Consider the following 22781-nt stretch of genomic DNA (forward strand, 5'->3'; position numbering starts at 1 on the left):
AAACAAATGTATCAGATGAGCGTTGGCAGTCGTTTCTGCAGCACTCGGTGTTGAGGAGTAGCATCTCCAAGTAGTAGTGGTCAACTTTACCCTTCAATGCCCATTTTTACAGTAATTCATTGTAAAAACTGTTTTGTAAGTTGGTAGTGGGGTTCAACTAGAGCAGGGCTTTTCAAACTCCGGACCAAGGCCCGGATCCGGACCGAACTACAAATCAATCCGGACCGGACCTTGTGTCACATTAGACATAAGTTAGTGTAACGTTAGTTAATGTAGAAATGTATAGTCTAGTGTCCGACGTGGTGTGTGATTGAACGTGCCTATATTTACTTGTGTGACACGCATTGCAGAGCACAAGTTAACCATCCTTGATTTTTACTTTCATGGAGCTGCTTGTGTGTGTTTGTTTGTGTTTGTATGTGCCGCGCGCCCGTCGTCAGTTTCTGATGGATACTGCAGCAAATGTTCCCCGCCTTCAGAAGGCGGCCATTTATGTGCCACCTTACGGGCCATCACCGTGTTTGGTTCCACATATCGATGTGAGTCTGGATTTTCCACGATGAACATTGTGGAAAACTCCTCCTGCAGCAGTTTGAGCAATGAACACTTGGGTCAGAGCCTGGAAATCACACCTTTTGTGCCCAGGTTCAAGGCTGGTTACAGGCAAACAGCCATTTCTCCACTGATTCAAGCCACCATACTGTACTATTGAATGTGTGTACTTTAAGTTATGTTTAAGTTATGTTATGGACAAGTTATGGACGTTGATTTATGTTGGTGCGTTTTCCTGGCATTGTTCCAGACCATTGAACTTGTGTAAAATTCATAAGTGGACCTTTAATAAAAAAAGTTCCCCTGGGATAGAGCAACATACTGTGCCCACTGCCCACTGTCTTCTATTGCTTCATCCTCGGCCTTCAGCATTACTCAAAGAACTTTTATTATTGGTGATTTATACTGTATGTGGCAGGGTGGTAATTATGTATATTTGGTACATTTGAACAGTGGCAGCCATTGTATAAGTCTCCCTTCATGCATCTATCCTGCATTAGTACTGCAGAAAATTATTTCTTGAATATATAGACGATTTTACCAATTTTGACTTTGGTGTTACAACGCTAAGCTAATGGAGGCAAATGTCTCTAAATCCACTCTATTTACCAGCCCATTGCTTTTAACTCCCAACAGCAAATTCTTCTTCTTATTATTTCTCTTGTGGATAGAGCAAAGATGCAGTAACAATTCAGCAAAGGCTTCTACAATGGCTACATCTATAAATGCATGCATACAGCACACACATTTTATGTTTATTCTGATTTTTTACCATCCTACAACTCAATCAAACTAGCAGTAAGACAGAAACAATTTATAGTTTTTAAAAAAAAAAAAAAAAATTTTTTAAATGCAATTAATTTTCTTGCATCTTGTCAAAACAATGTTTCAATTCATTTGCAAATCTGCTTGGCTGCACATTCACACATTCATTTAAATCTGCCCTTATTACATTTTAGAAGGATAGTGTACACATCACAGCAAAACCTTAAGGTATCAGCTGCAGTAGGACAGATTATACCACCTTCCTGTAGTAATAATAGCAGGTACAAAAAATACCATAAAATACAATAAGCTCACTATTGAGTACCACAAACACACTGCAAGTCCCTGTAGGAATTTTATAGTGATACTGTAGAAGGTAAAACTACCATAAAGTACAATATGGTCACTATGGACTCATTATTGAGTAGCACAGACACACTATATGTAGCATCCCCAGAAAGATGATGAAATTCATGTCAAACTGTAAGAGCTGAGTAAAGAAACAGTGTAATAACCCTTTACAATCATACCATTGTCAGGGAAAACAACAAACTATCCATAAATTAGCTTGCTTTTACTTTACTGACTCAGTTCTTATGCATTATGTGTGTGCATGTTCAATTACAAAATACCATAAATCAACACAACATATAAAAAAGGAAAACAAAGTCTACAGTGCAAGCTAACGAGGCATAAATGGCCGCAAATTTTGGCTAAGGCTATATCGTTTATGCTAGCAGGCGGCATGGTCATTTAGTTTCAATCAAAAATAACAACCCATGAAATAAAATAGTAATGAGAATAAAAAGCACATTCATACCTTGTTCACTCTCCAACTGAGGTGCTAAATCATCACGGTATGGACATGGACTATGGACTTCTTCGTAGAAACTCTTTACAGGCAAACAAAACTTCCCCTCAGTGTGAAGTACGTTTGCTCGGCTACCTCGGCTAACGGAAACTAGCAAGTTTATAACATCGCTCCTCCCATGGGTTATAAGCAGCGAATTAATCCTGGCACTGATGAACTTCAAGAACAATAAATTTGGCAACAGTTACAAAAAAAGGCAGGTTTTCTCCCGGCTCACCTTCTTATTCCTTTTGTGATTTGCGCACGTAACTTAAGATTTCCTCTAACATTTCAAAATAAAAGCTCATGTAAATGATGAAAACTATAATATTGCAAGAAAGCAATACATATGCAAATGTATGCAATGCTGACAAATACAACAAAAAAACCAACAAAAAAAAACCATAAAGGGTCATTTACACTATAAGTCCCTATGGGAATATTATAAGGATATTATAGTGATTTTGTTTGTTACAGTGAAGCTGCTCAGCTCTTAGGAAAATATTGTAGTCTCTTGTTGCCTTTCTGTGCGGCCACAAGAGGTCTCAGCATGACAGAGGATTAAATGGAGACTCCAATGACGTGATATATAAACAGAAGCATTGAGGAGAGCTTTTGTGGACAGACTGGGATTAATTACTGCTGGAAATCATTAACTTGGCTTTACAGGGTGTGACAGAGATCACAGATCATACTGTAAATTAATTAATTTATGCCCATTTATGTCTTTTTATGACGTGAATCATCTGAACGGCAGATCCATGCTGCTCTCCTCCCAGTTATTGCTCAATATATTGGGACACACGCCGGCTTTCAAAAGATCCCTGCTAAAGGAAATTGCAACATGTACTGAAGTCTCCACAGAAGAGGAAGTCAGAGCTGGGAACTGCATTTCTGAGCTTCAAGCAGAAGGAAAACTATGATGTTTCTACAGTGTTTTTTTGTAACCTGAGGAGGCTGTGGGGATACGAGAACATCAGACTGGTGAGTTTTCAGTGTTTTGAACCGTAGTAACTAAGAGCTGGGATCAAATTACAGCTGTCTTTCGATCAGTCCCCAACATCACTGTGTGTTTCTGTCTGTAATGCGCAGTAACCCCTCCTCCCTGCTGTCCTGCCTGCTCCACATGGTTATTTACTCTGTTCAGGGACATCTGGGACCAAACGCCATGAACCCATAGGCTCATTTAACACTTTACAGGAGACAAGCAGAAGAAACTCCAGCCTTAAATCCAAACAAAAAAAAAAACATTTATTGACCTCTATTATATATGAAGCCATTTTAAAGCTCTGAATGCAAAGATAGTGTATGCAAAAAACCAAAAACAAACTGTTTATCCATATGTCTGCTTTTTTCCTTGTTAAGTCACATCTCTTTGACCAGATACTGAAGCCTACTTTCACTGTAATCAGACAAATGCAAAACCAAGACCTGTAGATTGATTTCAGTCTTCTTATATGCTGCTGTCGCTGATCTGTAAGGAGTGTGAAATGCTGCTGAGCAAATGAAGTGTCATGACATTTTCAAATGTTTCCTGGCTCTTTGAGGAAGATTTGAGGAGGAATTGCTCTAAATTGATCTGCTATGAGAACGACTGCAAATATGAAATACTGTAACCATCATCATCTTCTTCATAATCATCTTCGTCATATTCTTCTGCATCCTCTTCATCATTAGTGTCGTTGTTTTAATTTGGTTTTATTTATGCAACCTTTATTCAACCAGGCCAGTCCCATTGAGATGAAGAATCTCGTTTTCAAGTTAGACCTCGTCAAAGAAGCAGCGTCATGACAAACAAAAACGATGTACAAAGTCAGAACAAAGTGAAAATCACATGAAAGAAAGAATGAGGTAGAAGAAAGTGCTGTGAAAATCATATAACAGAGAGAACAAAGTAAAATCTTCCTCCAAAAGACACTGGTTGAATAATGATATGTAAGCACAGACCGATATGTTTGTTTGCCACTGTATCAGGCCAATATTGTCCTTTTATTAAATATCAGATATCAGCCAGTCAGTATCTCCGCCTCTGATGTGATGGAGGTTCCTCCTGACCACAGATGCAGAAAAACAGGCACGCCAATATTATAATATAAAAATAAAATAAAAAACATGAAAAGTGCATCAAAAAGAGCATCGATGCTCTGATGAAGGTGTGATACCCTAAAAATTAACTGGTAAAAAGAGATCACGTTTTTTCATTATAATATTGGAGTGCTGCTTTTTTCACTTTGAATTCCGGTCATTGAAGTCCAGCACCCAGCTACAAAGTAGCCTTTTGTGAGGAAGCGCACCTGTAGCCTACCTATTGTATGACATATGATTTTCTTCGCGTATTTTATTTATTCATTTAAGTATTCAGTAATGTTTTTGGTAAATGACTTCTTCATTTAAAGGCGGTAATGTCTCCCAGAGTTTCTCTACCACTGAATAGGTGTGGTGGGTCACTCCTTGCCTTAAAGAGCTGCTGACATTAACAGGATTTCATCAGTCTGGGTTTCAGTGGAGAGTTTTAGTGTCCCATGATGCTCTGAATGCTGCTTCAGAGGCTTTTCCACCCTGACAAGAAGAAAATGTCAGTGCTGAATACTGTTATACTGGGGAAAACACTGAATGGCTGCATTTTATTTTACATGGAAATGGTGAAATTCAAAGATACTGAATTTTGGTACAATATAGTGTTCGTCTGATATGGGTTTTGAAGTTGCTGATATCAACCTCAAAACCCATATCGGATCAATTCTACTCACAGGGTCAAACCCATTTAAAACTTGACTATACAAAGAAAATAACCCCCCCCCCATCAACAAACGAGTTCATATCATAATGAAATATCAAAATGGATTGAGGAGTTCATATCTGTTCAGTAGCACGCTTTGCCCCAACCCCACGCTTTTACAGTTTCACAGTGAAGTTTCCATGAGCTGTGGAATAAAGATGTGTGGTTAAAATGTTTTCCACGCTGAAACTGACACAGAATACAGTTCCTGTAGCTGAGTGGGTGCATTCTTTGAACTGTGCATGCTACTGCTATGCGGTTTGAAAGTAGGGCACGTTTTCCGCCGTGCATCCTGTCTGAAAAGTGACATTTGGTCGGGGATCGTGGTCGATGACCGAGGGCAGTCCCGCCTCTCCAGCACTGACTCATAACAGTATCTGTGTGTGATACCTGGGAGTTTTGGGAGATTGGCCCATAGGTCAATTTACTTGTTAAGGGATGAGAACAGATAAATCATCCACGTGTCCCCAGTAGATCATTTATGCCAGTGCTTTATGCTAACACTTTAGCATACACTATGTTGAGGGATTGTAGGCTCCATATAGTTATAAAGCAGCTTGGCTGATTATAAATTGAACCATAGTATTGTTGTAACAAATGTATGAGCAGTACGTGGCATCATTCACTGGCCCCCACTGATTATTTTTTGAGTACTATAAGTTATCATTTGGAAGTAAATCCTACACATGTATTTATAGTCACATAACCTGTAGCCTACATAAATCAGCACATCCACCAAGTATTTGGTTTATAAGCAACTCAGTCATGTAATATGAGCCAAAAGATATTGTCTGATGGCACTAAACAGCGCAGCTCACTGACCGTGTTGGTTCACTCCACTCTTAACAAGTCACATGACACTTGATGCACGTTAAATATCAGCAGTCATTTAGTCTCAACTCCAAAACACAGAAGAGTCAGCTCAGTTAACCTGAACAAACTGTTAGCTAGCTAACTAGCCAGCAAACACACTGATGTTAATGTGAACATGCTAACGCTAGCTGCTACTAGATACGTTAGCTAATGTGCCAATCAGATGTGTTAACAACAAGACAGTGATGTTAGCTGACCAGATACTATGGTTAGCTAGCTTACAAGCTGACATCATCATACTATAAAGCAAGGAATCTCTGTCTGTGTGTCCTTCGCATATCTCGAGAACCGTTCGTCCGCTCTACTTCACACTTGGCGGGTGTATTGCTGGGGACCCGAGGACGTGCAGTGTCGGATTTGGTGCAATTTGGACACGCGACACGTTCAATATTAATAAACTTTGAATAAACAAGCGAACAGCGCTCTGTGCAGCAGCGGGGCGAACGGGCACTGCACTAGTTATCTAAACACTAAATCAATCAGATGGATCAGTGATGAAATGATCAGTTCCCAGTCAATATCAGCAGAGAAAGTAATCATGTCTATTCAATTCTGTTGAGACGGATAAGTTGTACGTTTGAAACACACACAAGAAAACGCCAGTTAAAGGTCCCATGGTGTAAAGCAGGACTCCCCTTGCCTCTGTGATGATAAAGGAGTTGGATGGTCTATCTAAACATGGTGAAAGTATCAAAACGCACGGTCGCCAACTAAATCCACACAATCCATATTAGAAAAGCGAGCCTCTAAACGAGCCGTTTGGACTTCCGTAACTTTGTGGCGTCACAAAGGTTCGCTCATTATCATTTCTGTAAGAAATAATAGACTAACAAAGTGTTTTTTTCAAAGCGGTCGAGCGGTCGTCATCGTTTATTACCGGAGAGTTTTCCCTACCTGTAGCCGCCGGGCCGCGGCGTCTCACGTTTCACTCTTGAAACGGTTAGCCGATCGGAACAGAGGGGTCGTTAATATTAATGAGCCTTAAAGACACGGCGACAGAAACGGCCTGTTCTTGGTAAGGCTCAGAGAGATGCTGGAAAATGAACGTGGAGAAATGGATTGAGAGTGTTTTTGGTTCATGACACCACACACACAGCTTTGAATGGAGCTCAAGACACAAAATAAAACACTGGAGAGTGCAGAATATGTTACCAAAAAAAAAAGAAAAAACGCTCTGACATTTATAACACTTATGTCAGTGTAGTGGAGAACATAAACACAGCAGGCAAGTGCCATTTAAATCATACATTCAAGTTCACAGATTTACATTCATTCTGCACGCATGCCACCATGAAACAGTGTAGCTTAATGAGAGGGAGGCAAACAGTGAAAGTGGACTGCAGCCCGAACGCACTCTTCCTTTTCCTAGACTTCCTTTCCTTTGTTGTTTTATATGGATATTGTTTATGCTTCAGTTCCACGGAGCTGGGACAGAGCTGGTGAGTCACTGGTTGATCTGCATCACCGGCCCCCCGGCCTGCATGCCGGGGTCAGAGGTCAGGCTTCCTCTCTTAGCTCAACTGGGCTGTGCAAACTCTCTCATCCTTCCTCAGTGTCTCTGCTAGCTGCCACTGTGCTGGTGTCTCTGCTGCTCTCTCTGAGGTGAGTCTCCTCATTCTGCTTTCACTCTGCACTTTACAACCAAGTGCTCATGTGAAAAGACTGACTCCTTATAATTAGTGGACTATTCAATGTAAACTGTAATACTGGCTTTATTGACTGATATCTGAGCTTCAAGGAACGCACCGTTCAGCGTTTTGATGTTTATTTTTTAGAGAAGTGTGTTGTAACTCTCACCACAAACAGGCACACTTCCTGTTACAGTGTATTCTCTGTCCTGGAGGCATTGATTTCATGGTTTGGATACCTGCCATGTGTAATGAAGTCTAACGTGTTTTAAAGCCATGTGGACTGTAACGCTGTTGCTCCTTTTTCCTGACAAAACAAAGGAAAAGGCACATTTCTGTGCAAATCATTTTATAAATAGAGGAAAACGATCAGGGAGGAAGAGGTGAAAACTTTACAATTCTTGCTAAAATTAAAGTTGAAGTGATGTTCCTAAGACATATGGATGTTGTGAGTGCATGATAATCATAATCAGAGCATAATATAATAAACACAAGGTGCAATAAATTGAGGGGCTTGAATACTTTATGGGGCAACTGTATAGTTAATAACATGAAATGAAATTGAATATAATTTTCTGATGTTTATCTGATGATTAAGAAAAGTTTGTCTCTGCTTCTAATGGCTTTTTAATCTGCTTGCAATCTTATCTTATCTTATCTTATCTTATCTTATTGTTATCACACTGCACTTCAAGTAAAGTGTTACTGCATTTAAATTTTTGGCACTTTGGTAAACACTCCTCTCCAACAGTCATCTATTGTACCACCATTAGTCTGGGTCAGTTCACTTCCCAGAATGCCTGGCTGTACGAGTAGCACTCCATGGCATAGTTGTGTCACTATGCAAAACTAATAGAGCACAATTTCTTTCCACTGACCAGTCAAACATCTGCATTAGCAGTTACTTCCAAGCTTTGCAGAAGTTGTCTGTGTTTCCTTTTCTGTCAATTCAGTCTATGGCTGCAGTGTCATGATACAAAACCAACAGAGAGCAATTTATTCCCTCAGCCAAAGGTTTCATTTTCGCCCCTGTTAGTTTGTCTGTGTGTCTGTCAGCAGGCGATGAGCGGTTTTTAGCCATAACTATGAAACTAACAGAGATGGAGACTTGATTCCCAATCTTAAGGAAAGGTTTTCAGGGTCAAGAAATCGTAGTTTAATCATAGTTTTATCACGTAAAATTGAAGTGATAGGAATGATTTGTTTGGGTGTAACAGCAAGTCGGAATTGAATTGTTCAGCGTTGTGAGTGAGTGTGAGTCAGTCGCGTGTGAACAACAGCGGTGGTTAGGTAATGTCACCTGACCAGAAGTAACCAACCACATTTAACACCTTGACAGCATAAAACTGAAACTCCTGCATCGCTACCTGGGGTTTTTTTCTTGATGACCAAAACCTTAACTGAACCCAAGTTAGTTAGGCATAAGCATTATAATGAGTCTTTCTCTGTTCAAGTGTTCAACTCATTGTATTCTACACTCATCTGTAATTGCTTGTCTTGTGTTTCAATGGGTTGCATCTGGTTGGTAGTTTGCAATCTGTTCAAAGAGTCAGAAAGTTTTGTTGATTTGCATTTTTCATCAGAGACTTTTTCCACAAACTTCATATTATTGCTGTTTATTTATACAGTATTGTGGGCTGGACAAAGTATTCCATTAAATACAGTATGGTGTTAATGCATGGTGATGTAACCTGTGACCTAGTTTAGTTTAGTTTAGTTTCACTGTGATAATACGGAGCCCGGGAGTGGCCATTGGGAGAAAAATAATTTATGTTGTGGCCACAATTTACTGTAACGTGCGCACGATATGCAATTCGAGCTCTCATTTTATTTTTTCGTGCGCACGAGATACAATTCGTTCCCTCGATCTGGTTAAAATGAGCCCTTGTTTTGGTTTATTTGTGCACAAATTGCCAAAACGTGCCCTCGAAATAGTGATATCGTGCTCTCGATATATAATACATGCGCTCTTCACCAGTGCACATATTGGTGATTATGTTTAAATGTGGCGCTGTCCTGGGTGTGTTGCAGCACCTGATTGTGTTTACACGGCCTGAAGGTTAAGTGGCTAAATATGTTGCAGTATTTGGGGGATTTGCTTATTCAGTGTAAACAGACAATGGATATTAACATACCAAATCCTTACTAGGTCTATCTGCAATACCTAAAAGGTTCCTTTTAAGTTGCATTTTTTCCTAAACTGCACAGTTTAACGAAATCGAGGGAACAAATTGTATCTCGTGCGCACGAATGGACTAAAACGTGTGCACGTTACAGTAAATCGTGGACTCGATATAACTTTTTTTCTCTCCCGAGCCGCTCCCGGGCTCCGTATGATAAAACCCAGAAGCAAAGTGGAAAAAAAAAGGCGAGATAAAAAACCATCTCTCAGCCTCATAAAACATCTCACCACAAGATAAAAAACACATGTCGATAACCAGTAAAAAAAAAAAAAAAAGCAGGTTTTGATTTCTTCCCTTCCACACTTATGGCAGTTATTGTCTTCATTATGAAATATCACATTCAGTCATGTTGGTCATGTTCTCGTGCTCTGCGGTGGGAAGGGTGAATCCCCCCTTTTCACTTTCAGAGCTAAATGAGTGTTGCAGTTTGACAGCCTCCCACAGTCAGCGCCGGACACATCGCTCGCTTTGCTTTGCCTTCTCACCATCCGTCTTAATTGAGAGACGGCACTCGCTACCAACAGGCTGTTTCCAAGAGTTTCTGAGAGCAAGTCACTTAGAGTTGAGTCACATCATCTATATTTGAATATTCCCACAGTGTTTTACTCCCTTGTAAATAATCAGTCCAAGTATTTCCACCCCCTCATTTTCCCAGTGCCTGCTAAAATTGTATCCTTAATTTCAGTTTTCTTCACACACAGTTGGCTATCATATTTCTGCTAAATAATCTTGTTTAGAGGAGGGAGGTTGGATGTATTTGTCTCAGAGCGTACAGCTGCTTTCACCCATTTCCTTTCAGCAAGGAAATGAGCTGCTGGTTACCAGGTCAGGCTGTGAAACCGAACGATCACTTTGCCACAGACCTCTGAAACACAAAACACGGAAAAAAAAAAAAATGCACCGATCGAAACCTTGTTGTTGTTGAAAAAGTCTGGTGTAGGTGTGATGGCTGAGTTGCGTCAGTCAGCAGGTGTGTCAGCAGCCTGGACAAGCTGCTGCTTGTACTGCAGGTTGTGTGGAGGATGTGCATGAAGGATCCGGGTTTCATTCAGTACTCCGTAGTCATTTTGGAGGCACTTGTACCTTTTGTACCTTTTCTCCAAGGCTCTTTTCTCCTTTGCTTGGCACTTCTCTATCATTGTGGGAATATTTTTATATCAGTTATCTGGATGCCAGGACTGTATAGTCAAGAACATCCTTAGTTGAGTCCAAGTCAGCGCCAAGACCAGATTCAGTCGAGTTCGAGGTCCAAAAGGGAGTCGAGAACAAGCCAAGACCGAGACCAGAGCAAATCGAGTCTTAATCGAGACCAAAATAGGCATTAAATAGTCTACAGGTCTTTCCTGATGTAAACATATTGCTTAAGGAGTTTCTTAAGGATCAGCAGAGCTGGAGATCTGTCTGCAGGAGCTTCTACATCCAACTAATCAACGCTTAGACGTTTGACTAATCAGTGCATACAAGTTTGAGAACCGTTACACACCATACACAGGCGTAATCCTTTACTTTGTTTGTAGTGCTGGGAGGAAAACAAATGTGGAGGAAAAACGTATCTTTGAAAAATTTTAGATAGGCGGGAAAGAGTCGAGTCAACATCCAATAGGAGCCGAGAGAGAGAGAGACAAGTCAGAAAAGTGTTTGAGTCAGTTTGTTGCTTGTAATATTTGCGAATTTGGGATTTAAATTTATTCAACTGTTGCACCTAAATTGCTCTGGATTAAGCGTCAACTAAATGTCTAAACTGTGAATGTAAAGTATTTGGAAGCGCACCAGGTTGAAGTGCATAATGCGCACAGTCACGTCTTGCCACTTTCAGCCTTGTCACTGAATCACGGTTGGTATTTGCATGTTTATACTGAGTCATAACAAGAGTTTAGCTCAGCGGACCGTGACGAATAACTGTAGAAACACCGTCTGACCAAATCCATGTCGTCTCTCCTTCACACCCAGCTGTTCTGTTTAAAAAGGCAACGTTCTCAACACCAACTTTTTGAAGTTTTTAAAATTTTTTATTTTAGTTATGAGGATTTGCTGGGCGGGCATGCTCTTCTTCAGCATTGCCCTGTTTCATATTCATACGGTTTCATATTCAAACTGGGGTTGGGGTTATTTTCCATGTGATTACATTCAAGCTACACTACCAGTCAAAAGTGTGGACACGCCACATTTTTCTCATTTTCTTTATTTTTACTATTTTCCACATTTTAGAATAACAGTAAAGACATCAAAACATGGAATTATGCAGTGACCCAAAAAAAGTGTTAAATCAAAACTATCTTATATTTTAGATTCTTTAAAGCAACCGCCCTTTGCCTTGATGGAAAGGCAAAGGCTTTGGAGAGAAATTCATACATAGGATCAACTTCACTATTTATATTTGACTAAGAAACACATTTCAAGCATTTAAGCAGAAGCCTTTAGATCAAAATGGCTTTAAGAGAATGAAAAACATAGAACATTCAGTCAGGTGGGTCCAGACTAATGACTGGTAGTGTGTATCTCCTAGATCAATATTACAGGCAGTTAACAGTAAAAACTCTGACTGGCTGTTTATATGGTCTTGAGCTGCTCTATATGTTGTTCATGCAGTCAGACTGGCCTTGGACCTGTGATCTGTTTTCTTGACACGATTTCGCAACTGCAGCCCCACAACCAGATGGACAAGGTTCATGTGGCTGAGCAGATTTTTAGGCCAACACACCCAATTACCGTAAACTGAGCGCAAACAGACATAAATGCACACTTGTCCGTCTCTGGCAGTTTGTTGTAGTGAAATCAAACATTGCACAAGTTTGTTCCGTTTGTAAGGCGCATTTCCCAACAACTGCTGTCTGTTTTCTGCAATGCACGCATTTTTTTTTTTTTCACTTCCTCGGATTTAGATTCACAACCCCAATGTTTATCATGAGAAAAAAAAACAAAAAAACAATGCATGCTTAAAGGTGCTATGTTTATCATTTTAAACATCAGTATATCATTGTTAAATTAATGGTGATTAATGACTGTAAACAAATGCATGTTGGAGATGATTGGTCTCCTCTACGTCACACCAGTAGTACTGTTAGTCCTAGTGTTTCTCCACATTAAGACTACATTTCCCGTAAGTCCCGTTAATGATTTATTGATGTCAAACACCGTTGTGTGAATCTTATTTTCCAGCGACAAGCTCGGTGTTGGCAGTCTAAAGGTTAAAGAAACAGATGTGCCTAAAAAATAAAAACTTCAGCACTCCAGACTAACTGGGAAAACCTTGGCAGGGGAAAAACCCTCCGCTCCTCCTCAACAATTTCCACTGCTTTGCCCTTGAGCAAGGCACGCAACCACAGAGCGTGTTACCAGTCATCAGTGGGTTGTGATAATATGTGAATAAAGCAAGGTGTTGCATGTGTTATCAGTCTAATCAGCGTAAACAAAAGGAAAAATCACTGCTAAACCCGTTTCACAGCCAACCACCGACACCTCTCTCTCTCTCTCTCTCTCTCTCTCTCTCTCTCTCTCTCTCTCCTCCAAGCACAGTCTCCGGCAGCGAGGGAAAACACTTGCGAGACGTTTCTCTCCTCCGCTGAATCGTCGGTTCCCTTCACCTCCGCCTCCTGCATGTTCCTCCCCCGTCTGCTCATACCATGACCTGCCACTTCCCACGCTCCTCTGCGTGCCCGGGCTTGTCCCAGGGCAAAACTATGCTGCCAAACGGCTCCTCAGCCTCCGCCTCGCTTAACATAAAATCTGTTGCATGCTGGTAGAATGAGTGCAATGATAAGATAAGAAGGAAGGCTGCTTTTATTCTGATCTTAAAGCTGCAATATGCAACTTTTCCCACATTAAAATGACAATAAATCAATAGGATATCTTACATTATCAGCCCGAGTGTTTATGCATATATTCCCTCATTTGCCTGAATCATCTTTTTAATGATGTTGAAGGATGTTTTGGGGTGCACATCATTTCCTGTGGGCGTGGCCAGCAGTGAGCTGGTTGTGGCGAACAAGGTTAGGCTAGCAGCCGCAGTGTAGAGAAGACAGTAACAGCATCAGTGGAGGAAAGAAGTAAGAAAATAAAGTACAGTAAAGCTAAATGTATAGCAGACAAGACGCATTTTAAAGGTCCCATATTCTCCACTCTCCAGTGTTTTATTTTGTGTCTTGAGGTCCATTCAAAGCTGTGTGTGTGGTGTCATGAACCAAAAACACTCTCAATCCATTTCTCCACGTTCATTTTCCAGCATCTCTCTGAGCCTTACCAAGAACAGGCCGTTTCTGTCGCCGTGTCTTTAAGGCTCATTAATATTAACGACCCCTCTGTTCCGATTGGCTAACCGTTTCGAGAGTGAAACGTGAGACGCCGCGGCCCGGCGGCTACAGGTAGGGAAAACTCTCCGGTAATAAACGATGACGACCGCTCGACCGCTTTGAAAAAAACACTTTGTTAGTCTATTATTTCTTACAGAAATGATAATGAGCGAACCTTTGTGACGCCACAAAGTTACGGAAGTCCAAACGGCTCGTTTAGAGGCTCGCTTTTCTAATATGGATTGTGTGGATTTAGTTTTGATACTTTCACCATGTTTAGATACACATCCAACTCCTTTATCATCACAGAGGCAAGGGGAGTCCTGCTTTACACCATATGGGACCTTTAATAGTTATTTATGTATGTTTAAAGCTGCACTGGGCGGCCCCAAATGGCACTGAGAGGAAACAGAGGCAAGGGGAATCCTGTTTTAATACGGGACCTTTAAAAGAAAATCCATCCTAAAACAGTTTGAAACAAAGTGCAAGCGGTTCTTTCTATCGGCTACTCTTCATTTTCCACTGCCAATCACTCTACATGCACTCTTTCTATCTTTGATCAGTCAGTTTAACCGTCAGCCTGAAGTAGAGAGTGACCAGAAAGAAACCCACAGCACCTCAGGAAAGATCGTTTGCCCTTCAGCCTGCTGAACCACCAGCTCCGCTCTTTCTATCACTCTTTCCATCTGCCTCTTTTCAGCAGAAGCTCTTCCTGTTGTGGGCTGGAGAGGTGCAGATGCTGCGGTTCACATCTTTTTCCTGTTGTATGCACTCTGCTCCCGTGAACTCACACTGTACCGCATTTGGCTGCTACTGCTTTTTTTGCAAAGACCGCTGTTGTTTTTTCACATCACTGAGAACACAAAGAGACGCTGTGCAGAGACCAGAATGGGCTTATTGAAGGCTGATACCGATATTTTTAGTCTGAAGTTGCTGATTTTGTACCGATATCTTTAAATTTGACCTTTTTTATTGCAAAATATTCCAAGTATTCAGAGTTTCTCCCCAGAGTTTTCCTCTTGTCAGGGTGGAAAAGCCTCTGAAGCAGCATTCAGACCATCATGGGACACTAAAACTCTCCACTGAAACCCAGACTGAGGAGATTCTGTTAGTGTCAGCAGCTCTTTAAGGCAGAGAGACACCACACCTATTCAATGGTAGAGAAACTCTGGGAGACATTACTGCCTTTAAATGAAGAATTAACTTACAGAAAACATAGCTGAAGAAATAAATGAATTGATAAATTGTGCTGTATCACCAGAATGAAGTCACAGTGAAATGAAAAATGACTTTTTCACTTTGTTTGCTAATTCTCCATATAACAATATACACCTGCAAAAATGCCCCCCAAAAAATTACCAGGTTTTTTCCCACATTTTTAATATCCCATTACTTTTACTGCCTTGAAAACCGTGTATTTTTGCTCATTACTTCATGGTGCACCAGTAGGCGTACATAAAAATTTCAGCCAATAATATCACAGATTTTTTCCCCCCACATCATATAAAACATGCAGCTTCACAACTGTCAGCATGGTGTGACGGTGAAAACCCTGTTTGCTTTAAACCAGAATCTGGAGAATCTGCAGTTCAGTCTCAAACCCAGTTCACAACCTGTGGGAGTTTTTCCTCTTTTATTGTTTCTTAATGTGGGCGTTGTGAAGCCCTTTGACTGTGATGAAAGACTTTATAAATAAACTTGACTCTTTTGAAACATTCGAACAGTCCCTCCCTGTGTTACGTCCCCAAACAACATCCTGTTTCAACCAAAAATACATCGAGCTACAGAGGCAAGATGCCATCAAAACGCTGTAAATTGAACTATCTTACAGATTGTCAAGTCAAATTTTATTTATATAGCACAGTTCATACCAGGGCAAGTCAAAGTGCTTTACAGACAAGAAAGAGAGATTAAATAGTAACAAAATAAGAGCATGTAAATACACAAATATCAGAGGTGGGGACTCGAGTCACATGACTTGGACTCGAGTCACAGTTTTAATTGCTTGAGACTTGACTTGATGCATGAAGAGAAGACTTGAGACTTGACTTGACTTGGGTTCTGGTGACTTGGGACTTGACTCTGACTTGTACTTTGATGACTTGAAAAGGTTTCTAAAGTCTTGACTTGAGATCTTGTGTTTGTGTAAATGACTTAGATTGAAAGTGATGAGATTTGTTCCAGCGGACGACTGAATTTAAATTCTGTTTTCTGAATTTGTATGGAATGATTGAATTTATTGAAGTTGAAACTGATTCTAGAAATCAAACTCATGATGCTCTTACCAAGTTTTTATCCTATTAAAACCATATTGCATTGAAAAGTCCTAGATATTTAGTTTTCTTTAAGATATTAAATTGATACTAGACTCTTGATTTGTTCTGACTTGACTTGCTGTTCTACATTTAGACTTGAGACTTGACATTAATGACATGGACTTGACTTGATAATCTACATTTAGACTTCAGACGTGACTTGAGACTTGTGCCTCAAGACTTGAGACTGACTTGGGACTCGAACAAAGTTGACATAGTTAACATATATCTTCAGAGTGTCTTGGAGAGGGGAAGTGTCTAAATCCCACTGCTTGTCCACAGGGGAACCTCAAGGGTCAGTGCTTGGACCCCTTCTCTTTTCAATATACACCACCTCACTTGGTGCAGTCATCCGCTCACATGGCTTCTCATACCATTCATATGCTGACGACACCCAGCTCCTCCTATCGTTCCCGCCAGACGACCCCACGGTCTCGGCTCGGATATCGGCAAGCCTCGCCGATATCTCGGCATGGACGAAGGAACTCCACCTTCAGCTTAACAAAGACTGAGCTCCTTGTCATCCCAGCCAGTCCCTCTGTACAACAACAGATCAGTATCCAGCTTGAATCATCTCAGCTCATTCCCGCAAAGTCTGCCAGAAACTTGGGTGTCATGATTGATGACCAACTAACCTTTAAGAAGCATGTGGCTTTTGTTGCTCCGGCATGCCGATTTGCCCTGTACAACATCAGGAAGATCAGACCCTACCTGTCTGAACATGCAGCACAACTCCTAGTACAGGCGCTTGTAATATCACGCCTTGACTACTGCAACTCCTTACTGGCAGGGCTCCCGGCATGTACGCTCAAATCTCTGCAGATGATCCAGAACGCGGCGTCGCGTCTGGTCTTCAACCGGCCCAAAACAGCACACGTCACTCCACTGTTCATATCCCTCCACTGGCTCCCAGTCGCTGCCCGCATCAAGTTCAAGTCCTTGATGCTCGCCTACAAAGCCGCAACCAAAACGGCTCCGACCGACCTGAACTCCCTCATTCAGGACTACGCTCCCTCCCGCCCACTACGCTCTGCTAAGGAGCGGCGCCTGGTGCTGCCACCACAACAAGGCCCTAAGTCTCTAGCCGGACTCTTCTTCTGTGGTTCCTCGGTGGTGGAACGAGTTACCAAACTCCATTCGATCCGCAGAGTCCCTCTCAATCTTTAAGAAAAGGCTAAAGACCCAGCTCTTTAGCGGACACATTCTCACCTGATGGACTGTGTAATCCAAAAAAAAGAAAAAACTCTTTATCTGCCTCTATCCAGAACTTAGATTTATGGCACTTACTGTCGTTGTTCTCTCAAGACTAGATCCTTGCTTGTGTTGTATTAAAATCTCATGTGTACGTCGCTTTGAATGAAAGGGTCTGCCAAATGGGAAATTGTAAATTGTGAATTGTAAATATGCATACAACTAGATGGAGCCGTCCTGCAAGTCCCACTATTTTCTGAGTCTGGTTGCATTGCTGTGATCCAGTCAGACGTGACTCGAAGCGCTTCACGCTGCTCCTGAGCTGAGCTGACGTGTGGGTGTGTGGTGTGTGATGGAGGACAGTAGAGCTGACTGGAGGATATTTGTTTTGGCTCTGTGAATGAACGAGGTGAAAGGAGAAGTGATGCGGTTAGATTAGATCTGTCACGCTCTAGCTGCTCAGCGCTCCTCTATCTGATTGTGGTAAAACACAAAACTCACACTTCATATCACAGCCTCGTTCTCTTTACTTAAACCCAATGAAGAATGTATTTGACCATGTGTGTTTTACTGCATGTCACGTACAGTATGTTCTGCTGTATTCGCATCGATCCTGGAAGAATATGACTTTTGGGTAGAAAATGGCTTTTTGCAGCTTTTCTAATCAGGGTTTAACTGATAAGGAGTTTTGATAGCCAAATACTGATATTTTTGTGTTGAATAGCCAACATGTTCCTCCCCAGATTTTCTTCTTGTCAGGGTGGAAAAGCCTCTGAAACAACATTTAGACCATCATGGGACACTAAAACGCTCCATTGATCTCCATTCGAAATGCAGACAAATGGGATTTTTTTAAGGGTTTAAGGAAGTTTTTTAAGGGACACCCCCCCGCCCCCCCGGGTTTTCCTGCCAATCTGTGATCAGGGAGATATCAGGGAGATATCAGGCCAGATATTTCACAAACCAATACATTGGTCTATCCCTGTTCATAATCCATCATGACTCATAACACACACGTCTGTTTCACTTCAGTCTTTCGAAACTTTACTAACATAACAAACCGTTTCCAACCTCATAAAACATACAGCAACCATCTGATAACAACTGTCAAGGTAAACTGGGCTGGAAGCGTCAGACTGATGTGTTTTTGAATGACACCAGTATTTTTCAATGGTCTAACATGCAATTAATGAGGTCAAGTGATGCGTCAAACCACCTTGACATGAAAACCTGGTTCAGTTTGGGAACGTCAGCAGAGGATCGACACGTCTGCTTTTTGTTTCTGGATCTGCAGTGACCGCTGACCTGTTTCCAGGCCAGAGAACATGATGCATAATGTTTGTATTTGCGATCAGTTATCAGTGAAGTGACTCCCGCTCGTATTAAACACCGATATGATATGACGTGACTGATGGAGACAGGTCATAGGTGTGGTCACTGTTTACCTCGACAGGATGAGTTGTTCTGTTTAACGTCACACTGACTAGTCGACTCTGAAAGAGAAAGATTCCTGTTTCTCTGAGTCAGTCAAACATCTGTTTCGTTTCCAGCTTTGACCTCATGCTTTAATAATCGTTCATCCCCATGACTGGATATACGCTTCTGTGGTTATGGGGTTAGACCGATATATATATAACCGAGGGGTTAGACATTAGGGTTAGACCGATATATCAGGCTGATATTTTGGAGTTTCATTAAATATCAGATATCATCCAGTCAGTATTGAGGTTCCTCCCTGACCACAGATAAAGAAAAACAGTCTGGGAAATATGACATGACATGTTGTTTTCTTTGCACATTTTATTAATTTAATTGTTCAGTTAGGTTTTTTGCTAACCCACTTAAAATGTGCATCAGTCTGGGTTTCAGTGGAGAGTTTTAGTGTCCCATGATGGTCTGAATGCTGCTTCAGAGGCTTTTCAACCCAGAGAAGAAGAAAAGTCTGGGAGAAACACTGAATACTTGTATTTATTTTGGTATGAAAATGGTCAAATATAAAGATATTTAATTTCGGCTATCAGCAACTTCATAGCAAATATATTGATATTGGTATCGGCCTTCAAAAACAATATCGGTCGAAACCCAGTGCCCAGACATGACTGATAATGAATAATATCATTGCTGACATTTTGCGTCAGTACTTGTACACTTCAGTACACTTCAGGCATTTAGCCGTCGCTCTGATCCAGACTGACTTACAGTAAAAATCAGCTTCAATTCCTAAATCACCAACATTAGAAGCAACCAATAGTAACGAGGCCAAAGGTCAGAGGTCACAGAAGAATACTGCTGCATTCAGGAGTTTAAAAACTGAGAATACGTCTAGGTGAGCGAACCACAGCCGCCCACGAGAAATACTACAACCTGAGGGCAGTGATTAACCAAAACACACACACACACACACACACACACACACACACACACACACACACTGGCTACTACAATGTCTGATATGCCTTTAGAGGTTTTTCTTTAGAGGACTGACTTCTATAACAACATGCTCTTAAAGCAATATTCCACTGAGTTTTAACATGGGGGTGATTATGAAAAGCAGAATATAATCTACTCACCAAGATCAGATCAGATGCAGCTGGACCAGTTTGTAGCGTTCAGATTTTTACTTCCCATTCATTTTTTAATGGAAATTTACGGTAACGCTTTATTTTCCAGGTCTGCAATTTCCTAATAATTTACCTAGAAAGGAACTGTTAATTTCTTAGGTAGGTTTTATGAAATTATGTTCTAATTACAAGGAAAATAGAGAAAGAGTTGAATGGTAGTTGGTAAGTTCCTCCAACTTCTTCTGTTGTTTCCAAGACAGAACCATGAAATGATGTAGTAGTTATATAGAAAATTAGAAATTAACTTAAATTAATTAAGAATTCAACAAATAACTATATTATATAATTATATGAATAATGACTTCTGATAATTGACCTCTGTCTATTATTTTTTTCCAGTAAATAGTTTATAGTTTTTGGTTCTTTCCAGGAAACTCTTGTAGAAATGTTCAGTATCTGATCGACTCTCCAGACTGAGACAGTTTCTACAGAGCTGCTGCTTCACTTCCTGCTGCTTTCCAGGAAACTTCCAGAGAAATTAACAGTTCCTAATTATTAGGGAACTGTGGACCCGGAAAATAAAACGTTACCAAACTGACACTGAACACGTTGGTCCAACGAAACAGCATTTTTATTGATAGAGAGAAGAGAACACAGCGGAGGGATACCATTTAGGAGAGATAGTTCCAGTTTGGGAGACCGGATCTACTTTTATTTTTAAATACTAATTTTAGTGTAAACCAAGAATAGAAATGCTAAATGAGGACGGACCCAGGACTGCTTCGTTATCTTAAAGCAGGATCTGTGGTTGAATCTGTTCACCAACGTGTTCAATGGCAGTTTCCATTCAAATGAATGGGAAGTAAAAATCTGAACGCTACAAACTGGTCCAGCTGCATCTGATCCTGGTGAGGAGATTATATTCTACTTTTCATAATAACCCCCATGTTAAAACTAAGTGGAATATTGCTTTAACCTTGCTTTCCATTAGATGAAAGTGGTGATTTTGTGTTACTGTATGGTTCATGTTTTTATACTAAATAATGGATCACCTCGTGTAAACTGCTGTTTGTTGCTTTTTGAAAACGTAAATTTTCTGTTCTGTTTTGGCAGTATTGTTTCTGATGAACAGTCATGACAATAAAGTTATTGAATTGAAATGACAGAGTTGTAGTTGTAGAAGTTTGAGAGAGATTCAAATGAGCTTTATTGGCATTAAATACTTCAGTATCTGTTGCCAAAGCAAAAAAAAATGAGATAATAAAAGTAGCGATAATAATAATAATAATATGAAAAATAGAAAGTAAAGTCCGTCCCAAAAGTCATTCCTGCCCGCTTGTGTCTCTGCTGTCTCAGGTTCAAACAGCATGTTATTTAAATGGCACACTCACTTTTTTCTCCAAGAATATCCAGTAGTTGTTTTGTCAGGAGGGAATTTTTCAAAATGACACATGTTTTGGAATTTTTAGAAACCGGTCGATGTGACATTTTCACACCTAGAGCGGCTCAGAGGGAAGTGCGTCTCCCTCGCTTCACTTTCCCTCCGGACTCATAACGCTCATTCACAGATTTTCCCGTCAGTCCTGAGCACAGAGAACAGGGAGTGAGGCGGCGTTCAGGAATGCCGGGCCTCGCTCCAGTTCTGCAGCGTTACGCAGCGGTTTGTTTATCACTCCTGAGGCATGGGGGAGTTCGTCATCCTCAACTCTGTCTGAGAGAGAGAGAGAGGGAGGGAGGGAGGGAGGGAGGGAGAAAAACAGAAAGACAGGCAGAGAGAGGGACAGAGAGAGAAAGAGGTGAGAGGGAGAGGGAGGGAGAGAGAGAGAAAGAGAGAGGTGGAGAGAAAGGGTGGGAGACAGACAGACAGAAAGAAAGTGAGAGAGAGAGAGATTCATGAAAATAAAGCAGAGTTGAACTGTATTGAGAGCGAGAGAGGGAAGGGAGGGGGGAGAGGGAAGGAGAGAAAGAGAGAGAGAGAGAAAGAGGGAGAGAGACAGAGAGGGAGAAACAGAAAGAAAGAGAGAGAGGGAGGGAGGGAGACAGATATAGAGAGAGAGATTTATTCATGCAAATAAAGCAGAATTTAATTTAATTGAAATGAATTGTGTGTGTGAGAGAGAGAGAGAGAGAGAGAGATAAATAGTTGTATGAACGAGAGAAAACTGTTTTTGTATGTTGATTAAATTTTTTCCATGATACCTTTGTGTCCGGATAAAGGGACAAAGGGATAAAGGTTATAAATAGCCTATCTGTCAGCTGCTTGTCATGACTTCAGATGTCACTGTCTGTGTGTGTGTGTGTTGTGTTGTTGTATCAGTTCATTCAGCCGCTGTGTGTCTGTGTGTGTGTGTGTGTGTTTTTTTCCAGTCATGGGCCTGAGTCCAGCGTTGGCAGGCTTCCTGTTGGTCCTCAGGCTGTTTGGAGGTTCGTCGGCGCTGCAGGGTGAGACAACTCACAGGAACAGGAACAAAGCTGCAGAGCTGTTTTAACCTGAGCTGAATAAATATAGATTGGAAACAAGCATTAAGAGAATAGTGACTGTGGTGCGTGTGATCTTGATACGTAGAAAGCCTCCGACAGTGCAAGTTTACACATTTAATTTAATTTAATTTTATTTTATTTTATTTTATTTAATCACATTTTATTTTTATTTCATTATTTTATTATTTTTTTCATTTTCTTTTTATTTTATTTATGTTATTATATCATTTTATTTCATTTTGTTTTATTTTATTATTTTATTTTATTTTATTTATTTTTTTGTCATTTTTTTAAACTTTTTTTTTTTTATTAGT

The 22781-nt window shown here is 40.7% G+C and overlaps 2 protein-coding genes across 3 annotated transcripts in view; both read left to right on the forward strand.

The window, feature by feature from the left end:
• The window catches only part of LOC139915073 (interleukin-1 receptor type 2), a 31580-nt gene extending 31454 nt beyond the window's left edge, over positions 1 to 126 (forward strand). Inside the window, exon 11 of the mRNA XM_078286011.1 lies at positions 7 to 126. The gene's annotated coding sequence lies outside the window, so the exon portion shown is untranslated. The remainder of the gene's footprint in view (positions 1 to 6) is intronic.
• Positions 1 to 22781, forward strand: part of LOC139915072 (interleukin-1 receptor type 1-like) — a 56239-nt gene that overhangs the window by 19332 nt on the left and 14126 nt on the right. Inside the window, exons 2-4 of one of the 2 annotated variants that reach the window (XM_071903568.2) lie at positions 3102 to 3151; positions 7235 to 7421; positions 22354 to 22428. In XM_071903568.2, coding sequence (XP_071759669.2) covers positions 22356 to 22428 — 73 coding nt within the window. In that variant the 5' untranslated portion in view covers positions 3102 to 3151; positions 7235 to 7421; positions 22354 to 22355. The remainder of the gene's footprint in view (positions 1 to 3101; positions 3152 to 7234; positions 7422 to 22353; positions 22429 to 22781) is intronic. The other variant, XM_071903570.2, reaches the window with a different exon arrangement.

The sequence above is a fragment of the Centroberyx gerrardi genome, chromosome 10, assembly GCF_048128805.1.
Source record: "Centroberyx gerrardi isolate f3 chromosome 10, fCenGer3.hap1.cur.20231027, whole genome shotgun sequence".
Taxonomy (NCBI): domain Eukaryota; kingdom Metazoa; phylum Chordata; class Actinopteri; order Beryciformes; family Berycidae; genus Centroberyx; species Centroberyx gerrardi.